The following is a 19969-nucleotide window of genomic DNA, read 5'->3' as shown; positions in this document are numbered from 1 at the left end:
CTTATGCTGCCCTCTGGCCATGCTATATCACAACGCACATATCATATATTGTAGCAGCTATTGCAGTTATTCTTGTAGATGAAGAGGAAAAATCAGAACTCATTGCAGCAATCTGGAAAGCTTGTGAGTGAATTTACTCATGGGAGTTGTTGAATTATAAGCCAGGTAAATGAAGACACTCACAGATGTAAACACTTGCTGGATTGGGTCCTACAAGATACTCTTTTAAACTACGTGATGGGGGTTGTCCCAGGTGCGAATGGCAGGTGTGTGACTGTAGATACCACACAAGTAATTTACATGAGCAAGGCAGATTCCTCAGTAATCCTAGTTTATATATTATTGTGTCTTCTACCTTCCGCAGGATGATGTGCCCAATATCGCCATCCTGGGAGCTGGGGGAGGTCTGCGAGCCATGATCGCCCTTCATGGAACCCTGCAGGAGCTACAAAAGCATGGTCTCCTGGGCACCATCATGTACCTCTGTGGGGTCTCAGGTGCAACATGGTAAGCACATGCCAAGAGATGTGTGAGTGAAAGTGTATTCCTCTATAGAACTGACAACCAGAGAAAATTCTTGCTGTTGTTATTATTAGCCAAAGGACATGCTGAATACTCCATCATCAGTGGGAAAACACTGTCTATCCATTCTCTGAGGAGGTGAGACTGTGCGAGTACATCCACACTGCAGTGTAAGCCCAGGGTTCAGACTCAAACTCAAGTTCAAGCCCCCTTCCAACTACACAAATCATGCTAGCCCAGGGCTTAGACCAGGGTCCCAGGGCTCCATGAGAGTGGAGGGTCTGAGCCTGAATCAGGGCAGGACTCAGGGTTCAAGCCCTATTGCTATGCAGTCCCACTGGACTTATGCTCTGGGAGTCCACCAAAGATGTCCCACAGGCTGTCTTCCTGTGGACAGTCAAGGTTTTCCCACACTGCATCACAAACAAAGGGCTAATGCAGCTACATTTTGGGAGGACGCTAGAAAGTCTGGGATATGGGTGGCTGAATTCAGTCCTGCATAATATAGTGTAGATTCTGGAGCCCCATGTTGAGACCGAGAGTTCAACAATTACAAACCTGGGGTTATAACTGAGTATAGACGCTCAAGCCCCAGGTCAACAGACACAGAGCCTGTGTGGACGTGACCCTTCTAAGATTTTTCCATGGGCAAAAGTGATAGTAGCCCAGGCCTATAGTTCTAATTTAATATTTATAGCTCTTGCAATGTTATTGCAAATCTGCAGTTGTTCTGCTATAGCACTTCAGTCTAAACACTGTCTATAGTAGAGGGAGGGCTTCTCCTGTTCGCGTAGGTAATCCAGCTCCTTGAGAGACCGTAGCTAAGCTAAGAGAAGAATTCTTCACTCAACCTAGCACTACCTACATAGGGACTTAAGTCATCTTAACTATGCCGCTCTGGAGTATGGATTTTTCACCCCCCTGAGCAACAAATTTATGCTGACTTGACAGGCTAGGGTAACCAGGCATCAGTTCTCATGATGTTATGAAGCATAAGTTTCTAACCTGGTGGCTGTGGAGAGACACTTGGGAATGTGAACCCTACCAGCAAAAATTCCAAAAGGCAAATAAAAAGAATCCACATTTTTAAAATAAAGATCATGATTTTTTGGCACACTTCTTGTTGGCATTAGTGCTGAAAGCTGGATAGGAGAACGGCGCCTAGTATCTTCTGTTGTCCATTATTCTAGTTGTCCTTAAAGAGGGGCAGGGTGCGTACAATGGTTTGTGCCATGGGAATAGTGAGAAATGGACATAAATGGGGGTCATTAAACAGGAACAAGTAACACAAGCTGGCGAAATCCAGGGCGAAAAGAGACAACAATGACTTGCAAGAGTGTAGGATAGAGTGCAGAGTTTGTTTCTTAGTGGAGAAGGAGACTGGCAGCCTTACAGGGAATAGCAATACACACGGGAGCCTAAGGGAGTCAGGCACTCAGCTGTTGGTGCAATTCAACAGGAGACTGACACAGTGGGTGACTTTCTAATGCTCATAGGTACTTATCTGCCCCCACATACACACCATTAACATAGCATCTGAGCACCACCATATTTATTTCCATAGCACCCCTAGGAGGTAGTGAAATGCCTGTCTCCTCTTTTCCTATGGAGAACCAGGGCTCAGGGAGAATTAGCAACTGGGGTACAATCTATGTGAGAGCAAGGAGTGGAACACACATTTCCCGGGTTGCAGGCTAGCGTCCTAAACACTGAACCATCTTTCCCCTCCCGACCTTTCTGCACAAAAGGTCACACTGACATCAGCATTAGGGCAGCAGAGTTATGATGGGCTGGACAGGTCTGTAGATATTACAGATGTCCTGGATGTAATCAGAGCTGTTCAAACTCTGTGTCATGGACCCTGCATATCGCTAATGGAGATTCTCCTTTTACTTAGTCTAGTAAAGACCTGGGGGACTTGAATTTTTTCTCTTCTGAGGCCCTGGCTTTCCACAGCAGCCAGCCAGTCACGCAATCCTTGCAGCTTACAGGCGCATTATAATAAATTAATAACTGTGCAGAGATTGAAAAGACTGGGACAATAGCCTACATCCCATTCCCCTTGCAGTGTGTGTTTTGTCTCTGTAATAGGTGTATGTCCTCTCTCTACAACAATGGGGACTGGGCAGAGAAATTGCAGGCCTTGGAGGAAAGTATGTGTGCTCGACTTTCCAAATACACCTGGAGTGTCCCAAAGGCAACAAAAATGCTTCTTGAGGCAGCTAAAGATGAAAATTACTCTCTGACTGAGTTCTGGGCCTACACTGTGGTCTATGGAATGTTACATGAAGTGGGGGAAAAGCTTTCCCTTTTCTAACTCTCTAAAGTCCTTGTCTGGCCCCCATCACTGAAGTATCAGGGCTCTTCATGAAGTGTGTTTATCCTCACAACATTTCTGTGAGATTGGGAAGTGTACAGAGGGGAAACTGAAGTGTGGAGCATCTCAGAGCCAGATTTTTAAAGCTATCACCTTGTGGGATGAGCACGTAGGCACCTAGCACCCATTGATTTCAATGGGCGTTAGAAGCCCACGTGCTTTTGAAAATCCCACTAGGTTCCTAAATACCTTTTAAAAACTGGACTGGCTTGACTTGCTCAAGGCCACACCAGGTATGTCTATACTGCATTGTAAAGCTGGGTCTGTGGGACCCAAGCTGGTGGACCTGGCATTTCCAAGCTTGGACTGGAATGTCCACACTGCAGTGTATACTGGGGTTAAAAGTTACGTGTACACTGCAAATAAAAATTTGCAGTGCTAAGTCTCAAAGCCTGATCATTTGACTTGGACTCCTGGAGCTCTGACTTCTGGGCTAAAAGTAGTGGTGTAGGTGTTTCAGCTTGGGCTAGAGCCTGTGCTCTGAAACCTGGCAATGGAGCTGGGCTCCAGCTCAGAGGAGAATGTCTACACTAGTGTTTTAAGTCACACTGATCAAACCCCAAACACCCAAGTCAATTGACCCATGCTCTGAGTCTTGGTGCCGTGGGTATCTCTTTGCAGTGCAGACATACCTACAGCTGCTGGATCCAGTTGTCACAGCCATTATAATGCGGCCATACTGCACTATCCAACCTTCTGACTCAGTCTGCCTCTTGATTTGTGTCCACACTGCAAAACAAGAGGGCTTGGACCCGAGCCACTGTGGGACTCTGGTTCTGACCCACTCCTCTACTAAAGTCCTAAGACCTGGGTCCTGAGTGTGAGCTGAGCCAAGTCAGACTGATTTGTGCATGCACAGAAGCAGGTCTTGGGCTCACACCTGAGTCAGAATCCAGGCTTAGTGTTCAGTATAGGGGAGATGTGTGAAATCTCCATAAACAGGCTATGGGTTCCACCCAGAACATGCTTAAATGGATTTTCTGGATCTCTGTGCATTGTCTCATCTCCGCAGGGAGTGTGCAGGGGAAGTAGGGAATTAAGTCCTAGGCTAATGGCTTGAGCACTTATTCATTGAGGAAGGTTTGTTCTCAGTTATACCTGTATAAATGCTGACTGGTTCTGCTAAATTCAGTGAAGTTACTTGAATTAGTTCATCTATATGTTTGGGTAACTGAGAGCAATCTCCACATCTGTCTAGCTATCATCTCAGCATGTGGTAACATGCTGGTGCCCTGAGCTCAGGCTTGGACTGAGCTGTCAGGGCAGGGAATATAGACTGTGTTAAAATCATAGGTTAAAGTTAGGCATGTGTTTGTCTGAACCTATAAAATCCTGTCTTCACAGCTAGAAAAGGGGCACTTGTCAGAACAGAAGGGTGCATCTGAGAATGGAAATAATCCCTACCCAATCTATGCAGCTGTGGATGAGCGAAGTTTCTGCAAAGTAACTGAATATTTACCAGGTAAAATCAAACACACAAATCTCCAGATTATCTCAGTGTAAAGAAGCCTGTCTTTTATTACATCAACATGCAACTCCTCAAGGCCAAGACGTCAAGGTTCTCTTTAGAGCTTGTTGAAAAATGAAAAAAAAAAGGCAAAAACATTCAAAATTTTAAACCTTTGGTTGTCAGGGTTTTTAATGGGCTTTTTTCCATATTTCATAAAATTTTCTACAATAATTTCCCCTTCTTTTCCCCCTAGACGTTTTTTATCAAAAACATATCTTTAATTTTATTTTCTTTGACAAAATCTTTATTTTCATTAAGAAAAGCATCAGAGAAACAAATCTATAAAAGTTCAGTAAAAACTATGGCAGAAAATTTCATATAAGCTGGAAACTTCAGGTAACATCTACTACTGCCGACAAGAAGTTTTCGTTTTGGAAAAAGGCTACTTTTCATGCAAAAACTTTTTGTAAGCAAAATTCAAACTCACTCTTGTTTTCTTTTTCTCTTCCTCTTACATTAGTATATCTTTTTAGGTGGAGATACACTTTATTATCTTTACTTATTTTGATATAGCAATAAAAATTATGCCTGTTCAAGCATGTGGGAAGCTAACACAGCAAAATTCCAGCAGCATGAAAAAATAATTTCACAAGAAACTCACCAGCCATCTCTCCATTCACTTTTAGGCTTGATAAGAACTTCCTGTGGAAATGTGTCAGTTTTAACAATAAAAAATCATTTAGAAAAATACCCAAATTAAGCCTTTCAAGTTTTAGTTTCAAGATGCTATTTTACTTCAAAATGTATTTTATTTTAGGTTTTATAAATAATAAATTAACGTGAAATAAAAAGTAAAAATCAAAATGAAACTTTGTTGATTGACCCAAACCATAATTATCTTAAACTTTTCTTTTTGCAGGAAATTTTGATTTTTCTCTGATTTGTTTTCAATCCAATTCAGAACAAAAACAAATGTCAAAGCTGTAGGATTTCCCTCTAAATGGGAAATATAGCTTTTGCACTGCTCTAGATTTGCCCAGTATTTTGGATGGAGCTTGGGGCCAGTTGGTGCTTTACACATTTTGGGGACGGTTCAGAGGGACTTATCTGCAGTAGGAACCAATAGGATGAAATGCAGATAAATTAGTGCATCATGTGTGCTTTCTGGAACATGAAGAGAACCCTGCATGGCTGGAGCATCGTGGAAGATGGCATGAAGATGACAATAGGAGAAGATAATGGGGAGGTAGGGAGTTCAGTGGTGGAGCAAAGGGGGTGATCAAGTAGAGCTTGGAGAATTTTTTTCAATAAATTTATTTTTCACCGAAAACTGCATTTTCAGACCCGTTTGTTGAGTCACTTTCAATATGTTTAATTTCAGTTGGGAAAATTTTTCTAAAGATCAAAATCATTTTGTTTCTACTTTTCAAAGTAAAAGAGGTCTTTCAATTTTTAAATGTGACCATTCAAAATAAGTGAAAACAGGTGAACCAAGGAGATAAAAAAATAATTGACTAAAATATTTTCTGTGACTTGAATAAAACAAAACAAAGTTTCACTTTGTGTCAACTCAGAATGATTTTTTTAAAAAAACTTTTTTAATTTGTCAAAAATATTTTTTTTTCAGTTTGAACCAAACTGGATATTTCTGCAGACTTTTGGTTCAGCCCCTGAAATAAAATTACATTATTTGCTCAGCTTCAGTGGTAAGAACTCTGAAGTGAGACGCAGGTAGTGTGGGATTGGGAGGTGAGGGCCAATAGCTTCATATAGAATGTGAATAGGAGCCAAGAGTGGATGAGAAGATGGGACAACGTGGATGGGAAGAAACTTTATTAATGTAGATGTTGTTTGAATCATGCTCACATTCCAGTGAGTTATGGATACCCCTTGGTGATTAATTTGCCACTCAAAACTATTGCTGGACCTATTTCCAAACTCTTTGTTTTTATTTTTCAGAAACCTGGTTTGTGTTCACCCCTCATGAAGCCAGCTTCCTTGGCTATGGAGCAAGTGTACCCATGGAATACTTTGGAAGTGAATACAAGAATGGGGAGCTAAAGAAGCAGAAAGAAGAGAAAAACATGAGTTACCTGCAAGGTGAATGCTCATATTCCTGCAGATAGAGAGAACTGAGGCTGGTTAGATGGCTAGATATTGCAAGTCAACCACGTAATTCTAAAATGTAAATATGTAATATTTACATATTGTGATGGGGCAAGGCCAGATGGCTACAGTAAAATACTGAGAAACAGGTATGTTAACTCCAGGCTAAACAAATCCCTAGTACCCTGGTAACCAAATGGCAGTTGCTCCAGGTTAATCAAGACACCTGGAGCCAATTAAGATCTTTCTAGAAGGTAGTAGAGATAGCTATTTTAATTAGAACACCTGCACCCAATCAAGGCAGGCTAATCAGGGCACCTGGGTTTAAAAAGGAGCTCACTCCAGTCAGGGAGGGAGGAGCCAGAGGAAAAGGAGCGTGTGTGAGGAGCTGGGAACAAGCAGGCAAGAAACTGAGAATGAGAGAGTGTACTGCTGGAGGATTGAGGAGGACAAGCGTTATCAGACACCAGGAGGAAGGTCCTGTGGTGAGGATAAAGAAGGTTTTTGGAGGAGGCCATGGGGAAGTAGCCCAGGGAGTTGTAGCTGTCATGCAGCTTTTACAGGAGACACTATAGACAGCTGAGATCCACAGGGCCCTGGGCTGGAACCCGGAGTAGAGGGCGGGCCCGGGTTCCCCCCAAACCTCCCAACTCCTGATCAGACACAGGAGGAGCTGACCCAGACTGTGGGTTCCACAAGAGGGGAAGATCACTGAGGTGAACAAATCCGCCAATAAGCATGGGACCCACCAAGGTAGAGGAGGAACTTTGTCACAATATATTATAGAGCAGTGTGGAGAGTGTCCTTCCACAGAATCTACCAGCTCTCATTCCATCTACATATACCCTCTCATTCCTCCTTCCATTCACTCACCTCTTCTAACACCCAACAAATGCCCTACATAATAACATCAAGCTTTTATATAGATAGTTGAGCTGGGCAGAAAACAGTTATCCTGTGCTGAGAAAAAAATTGAGTTATCAATAGAAATTCCTTTCCTGAATCAGAACACACAGTCAAAATCTCAAAAATGTTCACAAACTAAAAATCCAAAAAACATTTTGGTTCAGGTCAGTCACAACATTTCATTTCAATAAGAACATAAGAATGACCATACTGGGTAGGACCAATGGTCCATCTAGCCCAGTGTCTTGGCTTCTGACAGTGGCCAGTGCAAGATGCTTCAGAGTGAACAGAACAATGAGTGAAATGTGGAAAATGTAATATTATTTAATTATCAAAATTTTCAATGGAAAATTTATGGCATTTCATAAAACAAAACACCCTGCACAATAAAAAAATTCAGTGGCAAACCAGTGAAAACAAAACCACATTTGTCCAAAACCTCCTGAAACCAAAAACATTTCAACTTTCATAATAAATCAAAATTTAAAATCAAAGATTTAAAAATCAGTTTCTATATCGAAAACGTATTTTCAGAAAGCAGATTTCATTAAAATCAGTTTTCTAATGAAAACGTATTTTCAGAAAAGCAGACATTTTCCTCGAAATTTTCATTTCGTCAGATGCCCAATTTTCGATTGTAAAATAATTAGAAGAAAGTATGTTAATCAGCCCTAAGCAGAGCCTGCCCAAGTAAACAGATAGTCAAATCATTTTATACTCTTCTCCTTCTTATTTTCAGGTTTGTGGGGAAGTTGCATTGGCAGCAAAGAAGAAAATGAAAAAGTCATAAAAGGTATGTCAGTTTCTGTCCTCATAGCACACTGGAGTCGGAGTGCAGGTCCTCAGCTTAAACAGAAAAGGTGCCTTATAAAAGAGGCACTGCAGAAGTATGTCCTGCTGGATGGGATCCTCTAGATCATCAGCTCCAGAATCAGCTTCCTGCACCGATCTGAAATAACCCAGCTCTAGGGACTTCTACAGCACACTTCAAAGGGCATCTCTATGTGTATGCTGCTGAGGGCAGGGGTGTTTTGTGTTCTGCAGACTATCTAATTGATTTATTCTATTTTGATTTATCGAAGAAGTTCTAGACTGGCTGAGAGCTAACTATTCTTAATTTTTATTAGGGGAGACCAAAAAACCACAGTTTTTGGTGGGAAAAAAGACAACTTTTTTTTGAGTTGAAAAATAGTAAAATAAGTGTGAAAAATGGGGTTTTACTTCACATTTCTCATTTCTTTTTATAACCCCCCACCCTCCACTTTCTCCACTTTTGGAGTTTAAAAAAAGAAGAAGGTGTGGAGTAAAAAAAAAAGGAGAAAAAGGTTATAAAATACAGTGAAAATCCAAACTTCAAATATAGAGAAAAAATATTTCTAAAGAAACACAGAATACAGTGTCATATTGCATTGATTTGTTGTTTGTTTCCTTTCATAGTTTCCTACTGGACGTTTTTTTTAAAGATAAAAACTGACATATTCCTATGGAAGATTTCAACTTTGATGAAGCCACATTATCAGACAGGAAAAAAAATGTTGGTCAAAATGTTTACATCAGTTATATTTTCTATATTTAAAAAAACCCTTAATTAATGAGTCAATAAGTCAAAGGGGGGATAATGAGGTCTAGATGATAAAGGGATAGATAAGCTACTCCCACTCCAAGTGTTATTTAGTCCGCCTCTAGTTCAACCATAAATAAAGGTGAAATCAACATCTGTAAGTGTCCCAAGCACCTCCAAAGGGGGACACAGTGCCACGCTAAGCACATGTTCAACACAGGATGAAGAAAATAGTGACAGCACAGAGATTTCAGGACAAGCTTGGTGGGGAGTAGAAGGAAATGGTTGTGCTTTAATTTCGTCAATATATTTTTCTCCTAAATCATTGTGACCTAAAGGCTATTTCCTCAAGCACTGAATTATTGTCAATATATTGTGAAATGACTGACTTTCTTAACTGTTTTTTTGTTTTTTGCTTTTTCAGATATGTTCTTTGGCATATTTAAGGGAAAAAGAGGATCAGATTCATCATTCTTGGTAGCTAACAAAAGTAGGTCATTATAGTCCATGGTAACTCCAATGACACAAGTGGAATTACTTACCATAAGTGCCTATGTAATAAAGCGAGGGAGAAGTGAATGGTGCTACATTGTAGTGCTCATGACTGAAAAGGGCCATTCCAACCATGCCGATGGAAAATCGTCTTCTTTTTGAGAGGGAAAAAAAATATTGGTTGATCATTGAAATACTAGAAATCAAAAATATTTCACTACAAATTTTCTGAAAAAACAACGAGTTTCACCATAACCAATACAAATTACTGAAAAAAATAAGTTTTGATATTCTGGTTATTCATTAAAAACAATGGAAAAATAACCCCCCCCAAAAGTTGCTGTGGAGAAATTTTCATTTGGTTTAATTTTCTGGATGGTTGAAAAGCTGTTTCATCTAAAAGTAAATTGTATTTCTTCTCACTGCTACCAATTTTATTTCTTATGAAACTTGAAAATATCGACTTGACCCTGATCATTGTAACCTGAATGTTGTTTCCCAGTTGATTATATGATTGTCCCTGGCTATATGAAATGACTGATAATCCGAATGACATTTTCAGGTGATTGGGAAGGAACTTTGGAGGGGTTTCCAGCACCCACCCTTGAACCAGAAGCCGGTAAGTATGTACATATGGCTGTCTGTTTTGTCCTGAGTTATTAGCTAATATTTGGGACCTACAGGGCCATTTTGTGAAGAGGAAAAATAGATGATACAAGTCAGGTATATTTGGTCTAATCTTCTTTATTTACAAAATATGTACACTAAATCCTGTCTCCCTGAACAGAGTAGAAACAAAAAACTCAGCAGTTTCCTTGCTCAGATGTCCCCAGATCTGCCACTCCAATAAGCTCTGTGCCCAAGGAGCTCTGTCTCTGAGCTTCCTCTCAGGGTCACATTCACAACTCCTTTTCTTGGCTTTCTTTCTGTGAGATACCCAGCCTTCAACCATTATTGTAGCATCTGCAAAGAGAGAAACTCCTCAGGATGCATGCCTGAACTCTGACCTGTGGCTGGAAATACTCTCCACTGTATGCATTTGTTTTACTAAAAGGGTGTAATTCCCAGAACCTGGGAATGGGAAGGAGAGGATGGGTCACTCAATGGTTGACCTGATCTGTTCATTCCCTCTGAAGCACCAGGCATTGGCCATTGTTGGAAGACAGGATACTGGGCTAGATAGACCTTTGGTCTGATCTAGTGTGACCATTCTTACGTTCTTAATTGTAGAGCTGATTGGGAAGTTTTTGAGAAAATGTAGTGGGTTTTTTTCAGCAGCTTTGCTAAAACTGAAACTGTTCATTGAAAAAGGTCAATTTCTATTAACACCCCAACTAAAAAAATGTTGGAAAAATAATTTCAAAATTGTTGAAAAATTCTGTTTTGGCATATGTTAAATAAAAAAAAATTCAGTTGGAAATGACTTTTCATTTTGAAATTCAATGTCATTTATACTAAGGGAAACATTTTTAAAGTTCAAAGTCAAAATGAAATATTTCAAAATAATTGAAATGAAATATTTCAATTGATCCGAACAGATTTTTGTGGTGAGGTATGTTGATTTGCAAAACATTTTGAGATTTTGACTATTTGTCTCAATTCGAGACAGGAAAACTTTGGAAATCTCCAAAATTCTTGTGGAACAGAAAAACCATTTCCCAAGTGGCCTGATTTATATGTGCCTTCTGATGAGTCTGAAGGATGTATGGCAAAATCATTGAAAAGATCTCTGGAGGTCTTCAGATTAAAGAAAACATTTATGGGAGCTATTAGCATGTTTCAGGATAGCACTATATCGCTGGAAGCCTGTAAAGTACCTGTTGTACTTTACAGCAGACATGTTGGTTCTGATTTGTACCTGGATTGGGCCCATTTTGTTGTGATTATTGGTTATCCATTACAATAAATATTAACACTCACATTCTTTGTTTGACAAATGATGGCTTAAGAAGAAAATATATAAATATATATATATATTAATTTATTGAATTCACAGTGGTACTAATCAGCAAAGTGGACCAGGTCATGTATATGTGAAAAATAGCTTTTGGTTAAATGAAATTATTTTTAAAATATAAAATATAAAATTTCTGTTTTCATTGAAATTTTGGGGATTTCATAAAAATATCCTTGATAACCCCAAATCTCTACACCCTAATGTTGCAGTTAAAACAGTTTGGACAGAATACTTTCCATCAGCCCTAATACTGATGTGTCCATATTGCCAGGTGAGGAAGATGATATTCGGAGTAAAACTTTGAATCACCCAGAGAGAGATTAATGAATATATTGTGGAGGCAATAGAGGAAGAGGATACTGTATCATAAAATCATAGACTTTAAGGTCAGAAGGACCATTATGATCATCTAGTCTGACTTCCTGCACAAGGCAGGGCACAGAATCTCACTCACCCACTCCTGTATCAAACCCCTAACCTATAGCTGAGAGGGGAAATGATAAAATCGGGGAATTGATTTTAGCCATGTACACACAGGAAAGGATAATTTTTCCCAAGATTGAAAGGAAAAAACATAATTGGCAAAATGTTGGACAACCTAGATTAGAGGTAGAGAAGGGAAGATTCTATCCTGCAATATTTCAACTAATATTTTTGTCCTTTATCTGCTGATGAATATCTTCACTGTAATCTGAGTATTGTTTCTTAGGGCTTGTCTTCACTGCTACAGATGCTACAGTTGCACAGCTATGGTGCTGTTGTACTGTATCGTGAATACTTCCTTCAGTGAAGGTACGGGGGGGTTTCCATCTTTGTAGTTAACACACTCCTTTGAGAGGCAGTAGCTAGGCTGATGGAAGAATTATTCTATCAACCTAGCGGTATCTATACTGGGACTTAGGTCAGCTTAAATACATTTCTCAGGGTGTGACTTGTTCAAAACCCTGAGTACGGTACCTAAGTCAACCTATATTTTAGGTGTAGACCAGCCCTTAGATGTTTGTGTTATTGTCTGTGGCTGCGTGAAATGACTGGAAATCCTTATGACATTTTCAGGTGATATGGAAGGTGCTTTACAGACTGGGCCAGGAGGACCTTCACCACGTGCCTTTTCAATAGGTAGGTATATATATTCCTAGATCTCAAGCTCTAACCCTTCAGATGTACCTGTTATTATGTTCACAGCATTCAAACAGGGAAGGTAGATTTAAAAAAAACAACAAAAACATGAAATACTCTTGCTAGAAGGTTGCAGTGTAATATTACTTAATGTCGTTTAAAATTCAGAACCTTCACACACAGAAAACAAAAACAGAGTAAAAGCAGGCTGCTCCCTAATGCAGAGAGGAACAACTCTCCCCAGCTTGATATAGGCTGGCTTTTTGTAGAATGACTGCTGAAAAACCTAGATCACATGTCTCCTTCAGAGCCCTGTAGACCACAATCATGACTAGAAAACCCCTTAAAAGTAAAGTGATAGCTAACACATTTTCATTACAGCACCACTGCATTGACAGCTGTGGAACTGCTTCTGATCTACTCCTACCTGAGATAGGGTGATCAGACAGCAAATGTGAAAAATCGGGACGGGGAGTGGGGGGTAATAGGAGCCTATATAACAAAAAGAATAAAAAATCAGGACTGTCCTATAAAATTGGGACATATGGTCACCCTAGCCTGAGAGGATAATCATATCTAGATCGTTAATGACATAAATGATCCTCCTGAGTAATGTGCTCTCTTTGCTGAGTGTGTGCTCCAGACTAAAGCCTCGTGGGAAGCTCATATTTCTTTATTAATATAGGCAACTCTCTGATAGTCACCACCAAAGTATCTGAGAACCTTAAGAAAATTCAGGATGTGAAACTGAGGGTTCAATCAGAAATAAAGTTGGGAAATTCCACAGAATCTAAACAAGTTAAGACTGAATTTCAGTAGCATATGAGTGATAACTTCCTTACATAGCCTAGCCTAAGCCACTTCTCAAATGCCACCGAGAAAGCTTTTGGCAAAGCCAGAAGCCGAATCAGAATCCTGTCCAAGTAGTCAAGGATGAAATTATCAGGGCGCATTGAAAAAGAGGAAGAGAATTTTAACCTAGAGTATGCAAGGGGACTGAGTAGAGAGATTCAAAGAGGACACTGGCTGATCAGAATCCTAGCAAAGGTCATTTTAGCAGCTTTAACGTAAACAGATTGGACTGTGGTGTGTGTTAGGGGCGGGGGCTCTGTGCATTAGGGAAGCTACAGAGATGCACACAGAGATGGTGGAGTCTGGGAAAAGGATTTTAACCAAAAGGTAAGTTTAGATCTATTGGAAAGGGGAAAGTGGCAAGGTACTGACACAGCCTTATAGAAGAATTGAAGATCCTGTATATTAGATGTAGTTCCACCACTTTTTTTTCTTATGATGCAACCTGCAGGAAATGTTAATTTGGCCTTACTCATTGTGCCTTGAATTATGTTTTCTAGGTCAATGATTGTGTGCAGTAACTGACAACCCAAATATATTTTTCAGGTACTATGGACAGTTCAATTACTGGAGAAATTGTGAGTGGCATTGGTAAGTTATTCGAATCCCCTGCGCATTGAGTTTGAATCTCCTCTCATACACTGGCTACATATGAGGTGTTATTGGCGTCGTTGTGAGAAGAAACTAACACCGAGTTCACTGCTGAATTAAACAAATCTCTCGGCTCTTGTACACCCTGCCTCGTGAATAATAATTCTCATGTCATCAGTTTTTGGCAGATTTCTGCTCAGGACAAAGCTGTTCCAGACTAGCTCTATTTATGAGTAGGGTTTTGTATCATGCCCTTTACGAATGTTTCTGGATCCCTTCACCAATATTGATGAATGTGTTTCAGAATGTCCATTTCAGTTGGGGCAATGTCATTATTTCTGGACGGGCGGGACCATGACACATGTATGATGGGGTTTTCAAAAGGCATGTAAAGGGGATCAGAGCAGAAGCCTTGTTGACTTTCAATGGGACTTATGCTCCTAAGTCACATAATGTCAGATTTTTAAAGGAATTTAGGTGCCTGGTGGTATTTTCAAAAGCATTTAGGCATCTAAAGTCCATTTTGCGTTGGCCAAAATGTTTAGACTGACTGAAAATGATTATTGGGAGATATTGATTTTCACCATTTTTGCTGTTTTGGTTGTGTGTGTGTGATGAGTTCCCCAGGATGCAACCTGGAACTCGGTCGGATACCGCTGGGACCTCTTGCTTACCAGCCTGGAATCCCTTGCTCACTGTGATGCTGTGACAAGCTGCAAAGCCCTCCAGGTATAGCACTTACACAGCCATCCACAGGCAGGGGCGCTCCCTGCTGAGTGACATGAATGTTTCTCCTGAACCAAGAACAGATAGGCTCCAGCCAATGCCCCCCAGCTCCTTGGCTTAGGACCCCATAACTGTATCGTCCTGCCAGAATCAGAAGCCTGACCAGTCATTATAACCCAATCTGCCCCTCCCTCAATGTGGGAAGGACATGCACCAGCCCCTGTTCCTGAGCTGAGGTTTCCCAAGCACTTCAAGCAAACACAAAATCTTTCATAGTCACATTTTCAAAGTGAAATGTTTTGGTTTAAAACAACCTTTTTATTTAGAAATTGTGTTCAGTTTCACTTAAAAAGTCTCTCTTTAAAAAATCAAAAAACAGGATCAAATGTTTCATTGTGAGTAAAGCCAAATGTTTCATTTTACACAATTTTTTTTTTTACTTTTTCTGTTTGCTGAAAATTTGAAAAAAAACATTTTTTTAAAATGATAATTGTTTGTTTAGCCATAGAACCAAAAAATCTGTTATTTATGCAGCTCAATTCAGAAACTAACATAACTAGGCTACATATCTCACATGTTGGAATATAGGAAATGATTTATAACTTCCAGGAGATGTTTTGTGAAGGGGAGAACTTGTATCTTAATGCAGAGAAGCATACGAGGAGCATTATGTGGCACAGTGTGGGATCCAGGATGCTGAGAATACCACAGCTTCTGTCTGTCTCAGTAACAAATGCCCTTTATTTCCTCACAATCAGCTTTGCTTTTTAATTTTTTGCTCCATAAAAGATACACCACAATTTCCCCCCCAGCTCCTTGTCTATACTAACAAATACAAGATAAGAGAAACTCTGATTTTCACAAGTTCCTGAATATGTTTTAGTACTTAGCTCTGATATTTTAATTCTGGTTTGTGCCCTCTCACAGGCTCGGCAGTGGATTTAGCTAGGATGTTGTCTAAAACCACTTACAATCTCTTGCACTCAAAATGGGGAACCAATAGTAACTTTCTTTACAAATGCTGTAAGTAAAATACAGATTAGGGACTCTGTGGTGTGGATGTCTCCCTTTCCTACGGTCCTGTTTTGACAGTAAATACATCACAAAGAAACCTATGGGAAAGGGTTGTCTTTTTACACAGTATTTTTAGGATTGGAAGAATTTGATTTTTTTTTTAATTTCGATGGACAATATCAATGTTTATTTTTAAGCATTTTTTAAATGTTTATTCATTTAGATTTTCACAGTTGTGTGAAATTGTGAATTTTAAACATTTGTTTTTATTTGTATTGATTTAAATCTTCACAATTACTGAAAACTATAGGGAGATGACTCTTTAATGACAGTAGACAAGGAGAGTCAAAAAATGAAGTCTGTATATACCATTAAAACATAAATTGTCAACATCACATGTCAAAATATAAAATAAATCAATACATCATATTTGTTTTTATTATTCATTCGTTAGTCTATTTTATAACTACTTTAATTAAAAAGTCTAAATCACTGGACTTTGACTTTAAATTCTCAAGAATCATTTTTCTTATCTTACCTATCAGTAAATTTAGATTATCAGTAGAAATAGGTTTTCATTGGTTTATATATATAGGGTGAACTACATGTTTATTGACCGATAAAAATCTAATATTTCAAAACAAAAGTATTATGTACTAAATATTATGTTAAGATTGCAGAGCCAAGCACTCAAAGATTAGGATAGATCAAAGTTAAGGTTGCCCATGGAATTGCAGTAAAGCTTCCTTCTGCATAGGCTTTATGATATAGCTTTAACTACATGGTTATATAATATTCCACCCCCCATCCAAACTAATAAGAAAATTGAAAACAGAAAACAGGGTAATGGGAAGTGTAAGGCAAACTTATCTATAGGTGCTGCTTCCAGCAATGCCTATAATGATGCCCCGTAGATGGGAGCAGAAGCTCAGGAATCAGAAATTGGTAGTTGTACTGTATAATGACCAGTGGTTGGAAGGATTAAGAATAAGAAATAAGTATACTGTACACTAGGCACTAGGGGCAGCAGAGAGTGAGGGTGGGGAAGGGGCGGCTATACTGTATAATGGGCACTAGGGGGCAGCAGATGGTGGGGTGGGGAAGAGACAGCTAAACTGTGTAATAAGCACAGAATAGAGACTCTTTACCAAACCACAGTTGCAGTGAATATTATTTATAAATCTTGTTCGCATGCCCTAGGTAGGTGCAGATTCTAATCTCTTAGTATTAAAACTATTTTTGGATACATTTCTTTAGCTGATATTGACACTCCTGAGCTGGTGAACAATAAAGTCATCTCCTTGGTTGATGCTGGCATAGCCATAAACTGTGCTTACCCCCTGGTTCTCCGCCCAGAAAGGAAAGTGAAACTGATCCTCTCCTTTGACTATGGACCTTTTGATCTGTTTCAGGTAACTTCTATCATTGTTACCATTTTTACTGTTGTTCCAATTAGGATCGAAGGCCAATTGTGCCAGGTGAAGTTTGAACACATAAAAATATGTTGTCCCTGACCACAAGAGATAAGAGTCCAAAAAAGAAGTTTAGAATCTTTAAAAAAAAACAAACAAATTTTTGGTTTTTTTTACTTAATTGCTGGAAAACAGTTCAGGACAGGAAGGGAGCAAAGAATCCCAGACCCTTCTGAACCTGCTGGGGGAGTATGTAGTGGAAAGAATCCAACCATCCAAGTAGGAAGTTGGTCAGCAGACTTGAGTCAAATCTAGTATTTTTGTGAGGTGACTCAATGGATATCTGTTGGAGGAGATTTTCAAATGCACAATGGACAGTTTGGTGCCTTAATCAATGGGACCTGGGCAACGGATTTGGTGACTTTGAAAATCCACCCCATAGTACCACAGGGAAGAAATCTGTAAACTGAAAAATCAACCTTTAGTGGCCTTGAGCTTCGATGTGATGAATACAGGGGTGAATATTGAGCCATAGAGGAAAATGTCTCCTACTGAACCAAGGTGGGTGAGGTAATGTATTTTATTGGACCAACTTGTATTGGTATGAGAAACAAGTTTTTGAGCTTATGCAGAGCTTTCCTTCGGGTCCTACTGAACCACTCAGATCTTTCCCTGTTGAACAGCTATGGGCCGCTGTGAACCTTCTAGCTCTGTGCAGGGGTGCTGGACTCAGTGTGCCATGTTTGATCCAGGCTTATGGATGTGGACTGAGATTTTTAAAGGCACTTAAGTGAGTTAAGTGCCCAGCTCCTGTTGACTTTTCCAGGAAGGTAAATTCGTGCTCCTTGTAGTTTTTTGGAAATCTCAGCCAAGAGGTCTCTGTGTAGACAGCTACATGTTGCTATGCAAACATTCTTCCTATCCCAAGAGCAGAGGGTCTGGTTTCCACTGGAGGTTTTCTGCTTAGTCAATTTATTTGAGGCCTCAGAGAGACAGTTAGCCTTTTTGTGGTTTGAGCTACCTGGTCTTAAGTATTTCACTGTCTGTGGACAGCACCAGTTCTTTTAAATAAAACAATCAGTTTCTCTCATTCTTAGACACTCAAGCAAGCTGCCAAATACTGTGAAGAAAACTGCATCCTGTTCCCTAAGGTGGATGAGAAATTGCTCCAAGACCCAGATAACCCATCTGACTGCTACATGGAGAGGGTGCGCCTACCGTCATGCATTTCCCACTTTTCAACAAAGTGAATTGCCCAGGTAACTTTCATGTCATGCCAACTTTCTTAAAGGCTCCTGACCTCACTCTTATTTCACTTACACGGGTGACTTAAATACAGCTGAGTCTGGTTTGCACTGGGGTACCGTAGAAAAGGGGCATAAAGATTGGGAAAATAAGTCACATTCATCTAGTCTGGTGTCCTATCTTAGAAAAGCCAGTGATAGAAACTTAAAAGGAAGTTGGGAGAAATTACAGGGTAGGTAGTTATGGAGTTATCTGCCATACGGGATGTTTGTTACTAACCTCTGGTTTGTTTTGTTTTTTTCTTCACTGAACTGTAAACATTTCAATTTTAAAAGGTATTTAGGTGCCTATAGATGCAAATAGACACCTAATGGGATTTACAAAGTGCCTAAGTGAATTAGGTACCTAACCTACCTAACCTAGACAGGTGCTTTCAAAAATCTCACTAGTCGTCTATCTTTCCAGACCTAAATACCTCTGAAAATCTGGCCCTATATCCCATCCATTGTTTTAATTTTAACTAATTTAAATGTGAATCTTCAAAATATCCATAAAGACATCTACCATTGTTTTAGTCCTAATAATAGTAGTAGTTGTTATTGACATTACATTAGTAAGATTAATATCCTCATCCTAAAAACATATTCACATTTTCTCTCTCTTTGCTTTCAGGCTGTGTGAAGGATTGGAGAATTAAATTCACCCCCATTCGCTTTCTCTACAACGAGGGAGACATCCACAAACTTCTCCAGTCAGCCAGACTGAATGTATTGAACAATAAAGACAAGATTCTACAAGAGATCAAATACATTGTGGCTCACTCCAGCAAGGAGGCAAGCTCTTAAGAAGACTTTTTCATCTATGCTCTGCATACGTTAAAGCCACCCAGTAGATTTTGCAAACTATAGAATTGTCACCTGGCTGGAAAATGTCATTATTTGGTATCACAGTGGGGAGAGGAGTCTCAGCTTCTGCTATGAGAGCACTAGTATCTTGCCCCATGACTTGACTGCAGTTTAGTTCATCAATTCTGATTCTACACATTAGTCAAAGAAATGTTCTCTCTTGGTATAAATCATTCTTTGCTTGCTGGTGTGAATTGTTGCTCAATCAGTCTCTACTCTGTGTGATGCCAGATGCCTTTGTCTCTTGCCACACAATTAATGTTCAATCAATAAAGCCTATAACATCACAAGATTTGTGCACAGTGCCTCTGTCCTAGAAACAGCCGGGAAAGGCACAAGCACCTGGGGTAAAACCCATCTCCCCTAGCTCTTCTCATGCTATAAGGCATTTGATACATAGAGGGGTTAGAAAAATGAGAACCTAGTTTTGTGGGCAAAGAATCATTTCCAAGTTCAAGACATAGGTTTTGTGAAAATATTATGGAAAATGTTCTTGAAATAGCACCTTTTTTAACAGAAAACAATATTTTGGACATATGGAACATTTTCATCATGTTTTTTGCTGGTAACTTCTGATTTAAAATACAGATAAAAATGAAAGAAAAGAAGAGGAGTAATGAGTTTTCTGTTCCAATCCCATTCTAGCACTGGAATTGGTCCAGTTTCATACAGATGTATGGGGAACAGAATCATGTCACCAAATTCTTTCCAACATTTCCAATTTTTTTCCAAAC

The 19969-nt window shown here is 39.5% G+C and overlaps 1 protein-coding gene across 1 annotated transcript; it reads left to right on the top strand.

Annotated features, from left to right (window-relative positions):
• The first annotated feature begins 369 nt into the window (after positions 1-369).
• LOC116821992 (cytosolic phospholipase A2 gamma-like) lies at positions 370-19318 on the top strand. Its single transcript, XM_075072367.1, is given in 13 exon segments — positions 370-507; positions 2614-2812; positions 4244-4361; positions 6309-6449; positions 8101-8154; positions 9347-9412; positions 9977-10033; positions 12428-12490; positions 15587-15682; positions 16931-17085; positions 18183-18282; positions 18285-18344; positions 19003-19318. Coding segments are annotated over 13 exon segments (1374 nt in total). The 5' UTR covers positions 370-415; the 3' UTR covers positions 19176-19318.
• Positions 19319-19969: the final 651 nt, after the last annotated feature.

The sequence above is a fragment of the Chelonoidis abingdonii genome, chromosome 14 (genome assembly GCF_003597395.2).
Source record: "Chelonoidis abingdonii isolate Lonesome George chromosome 14, CheloAbing_2.0, whole genome shotgun sequence".
In the NCBI taxonomy this organism is placed as follows: Eukaryota; Metazoa; Chordata; order Testudines; family Testudinidae; genus Chelonoidis; species Chelonoidis abingdonii.
The sequence above is the reverse complement of the archived record's forward strand: the minus strand, read 5'-3'. Positions and strand labels throughout refer to the sequence as shown.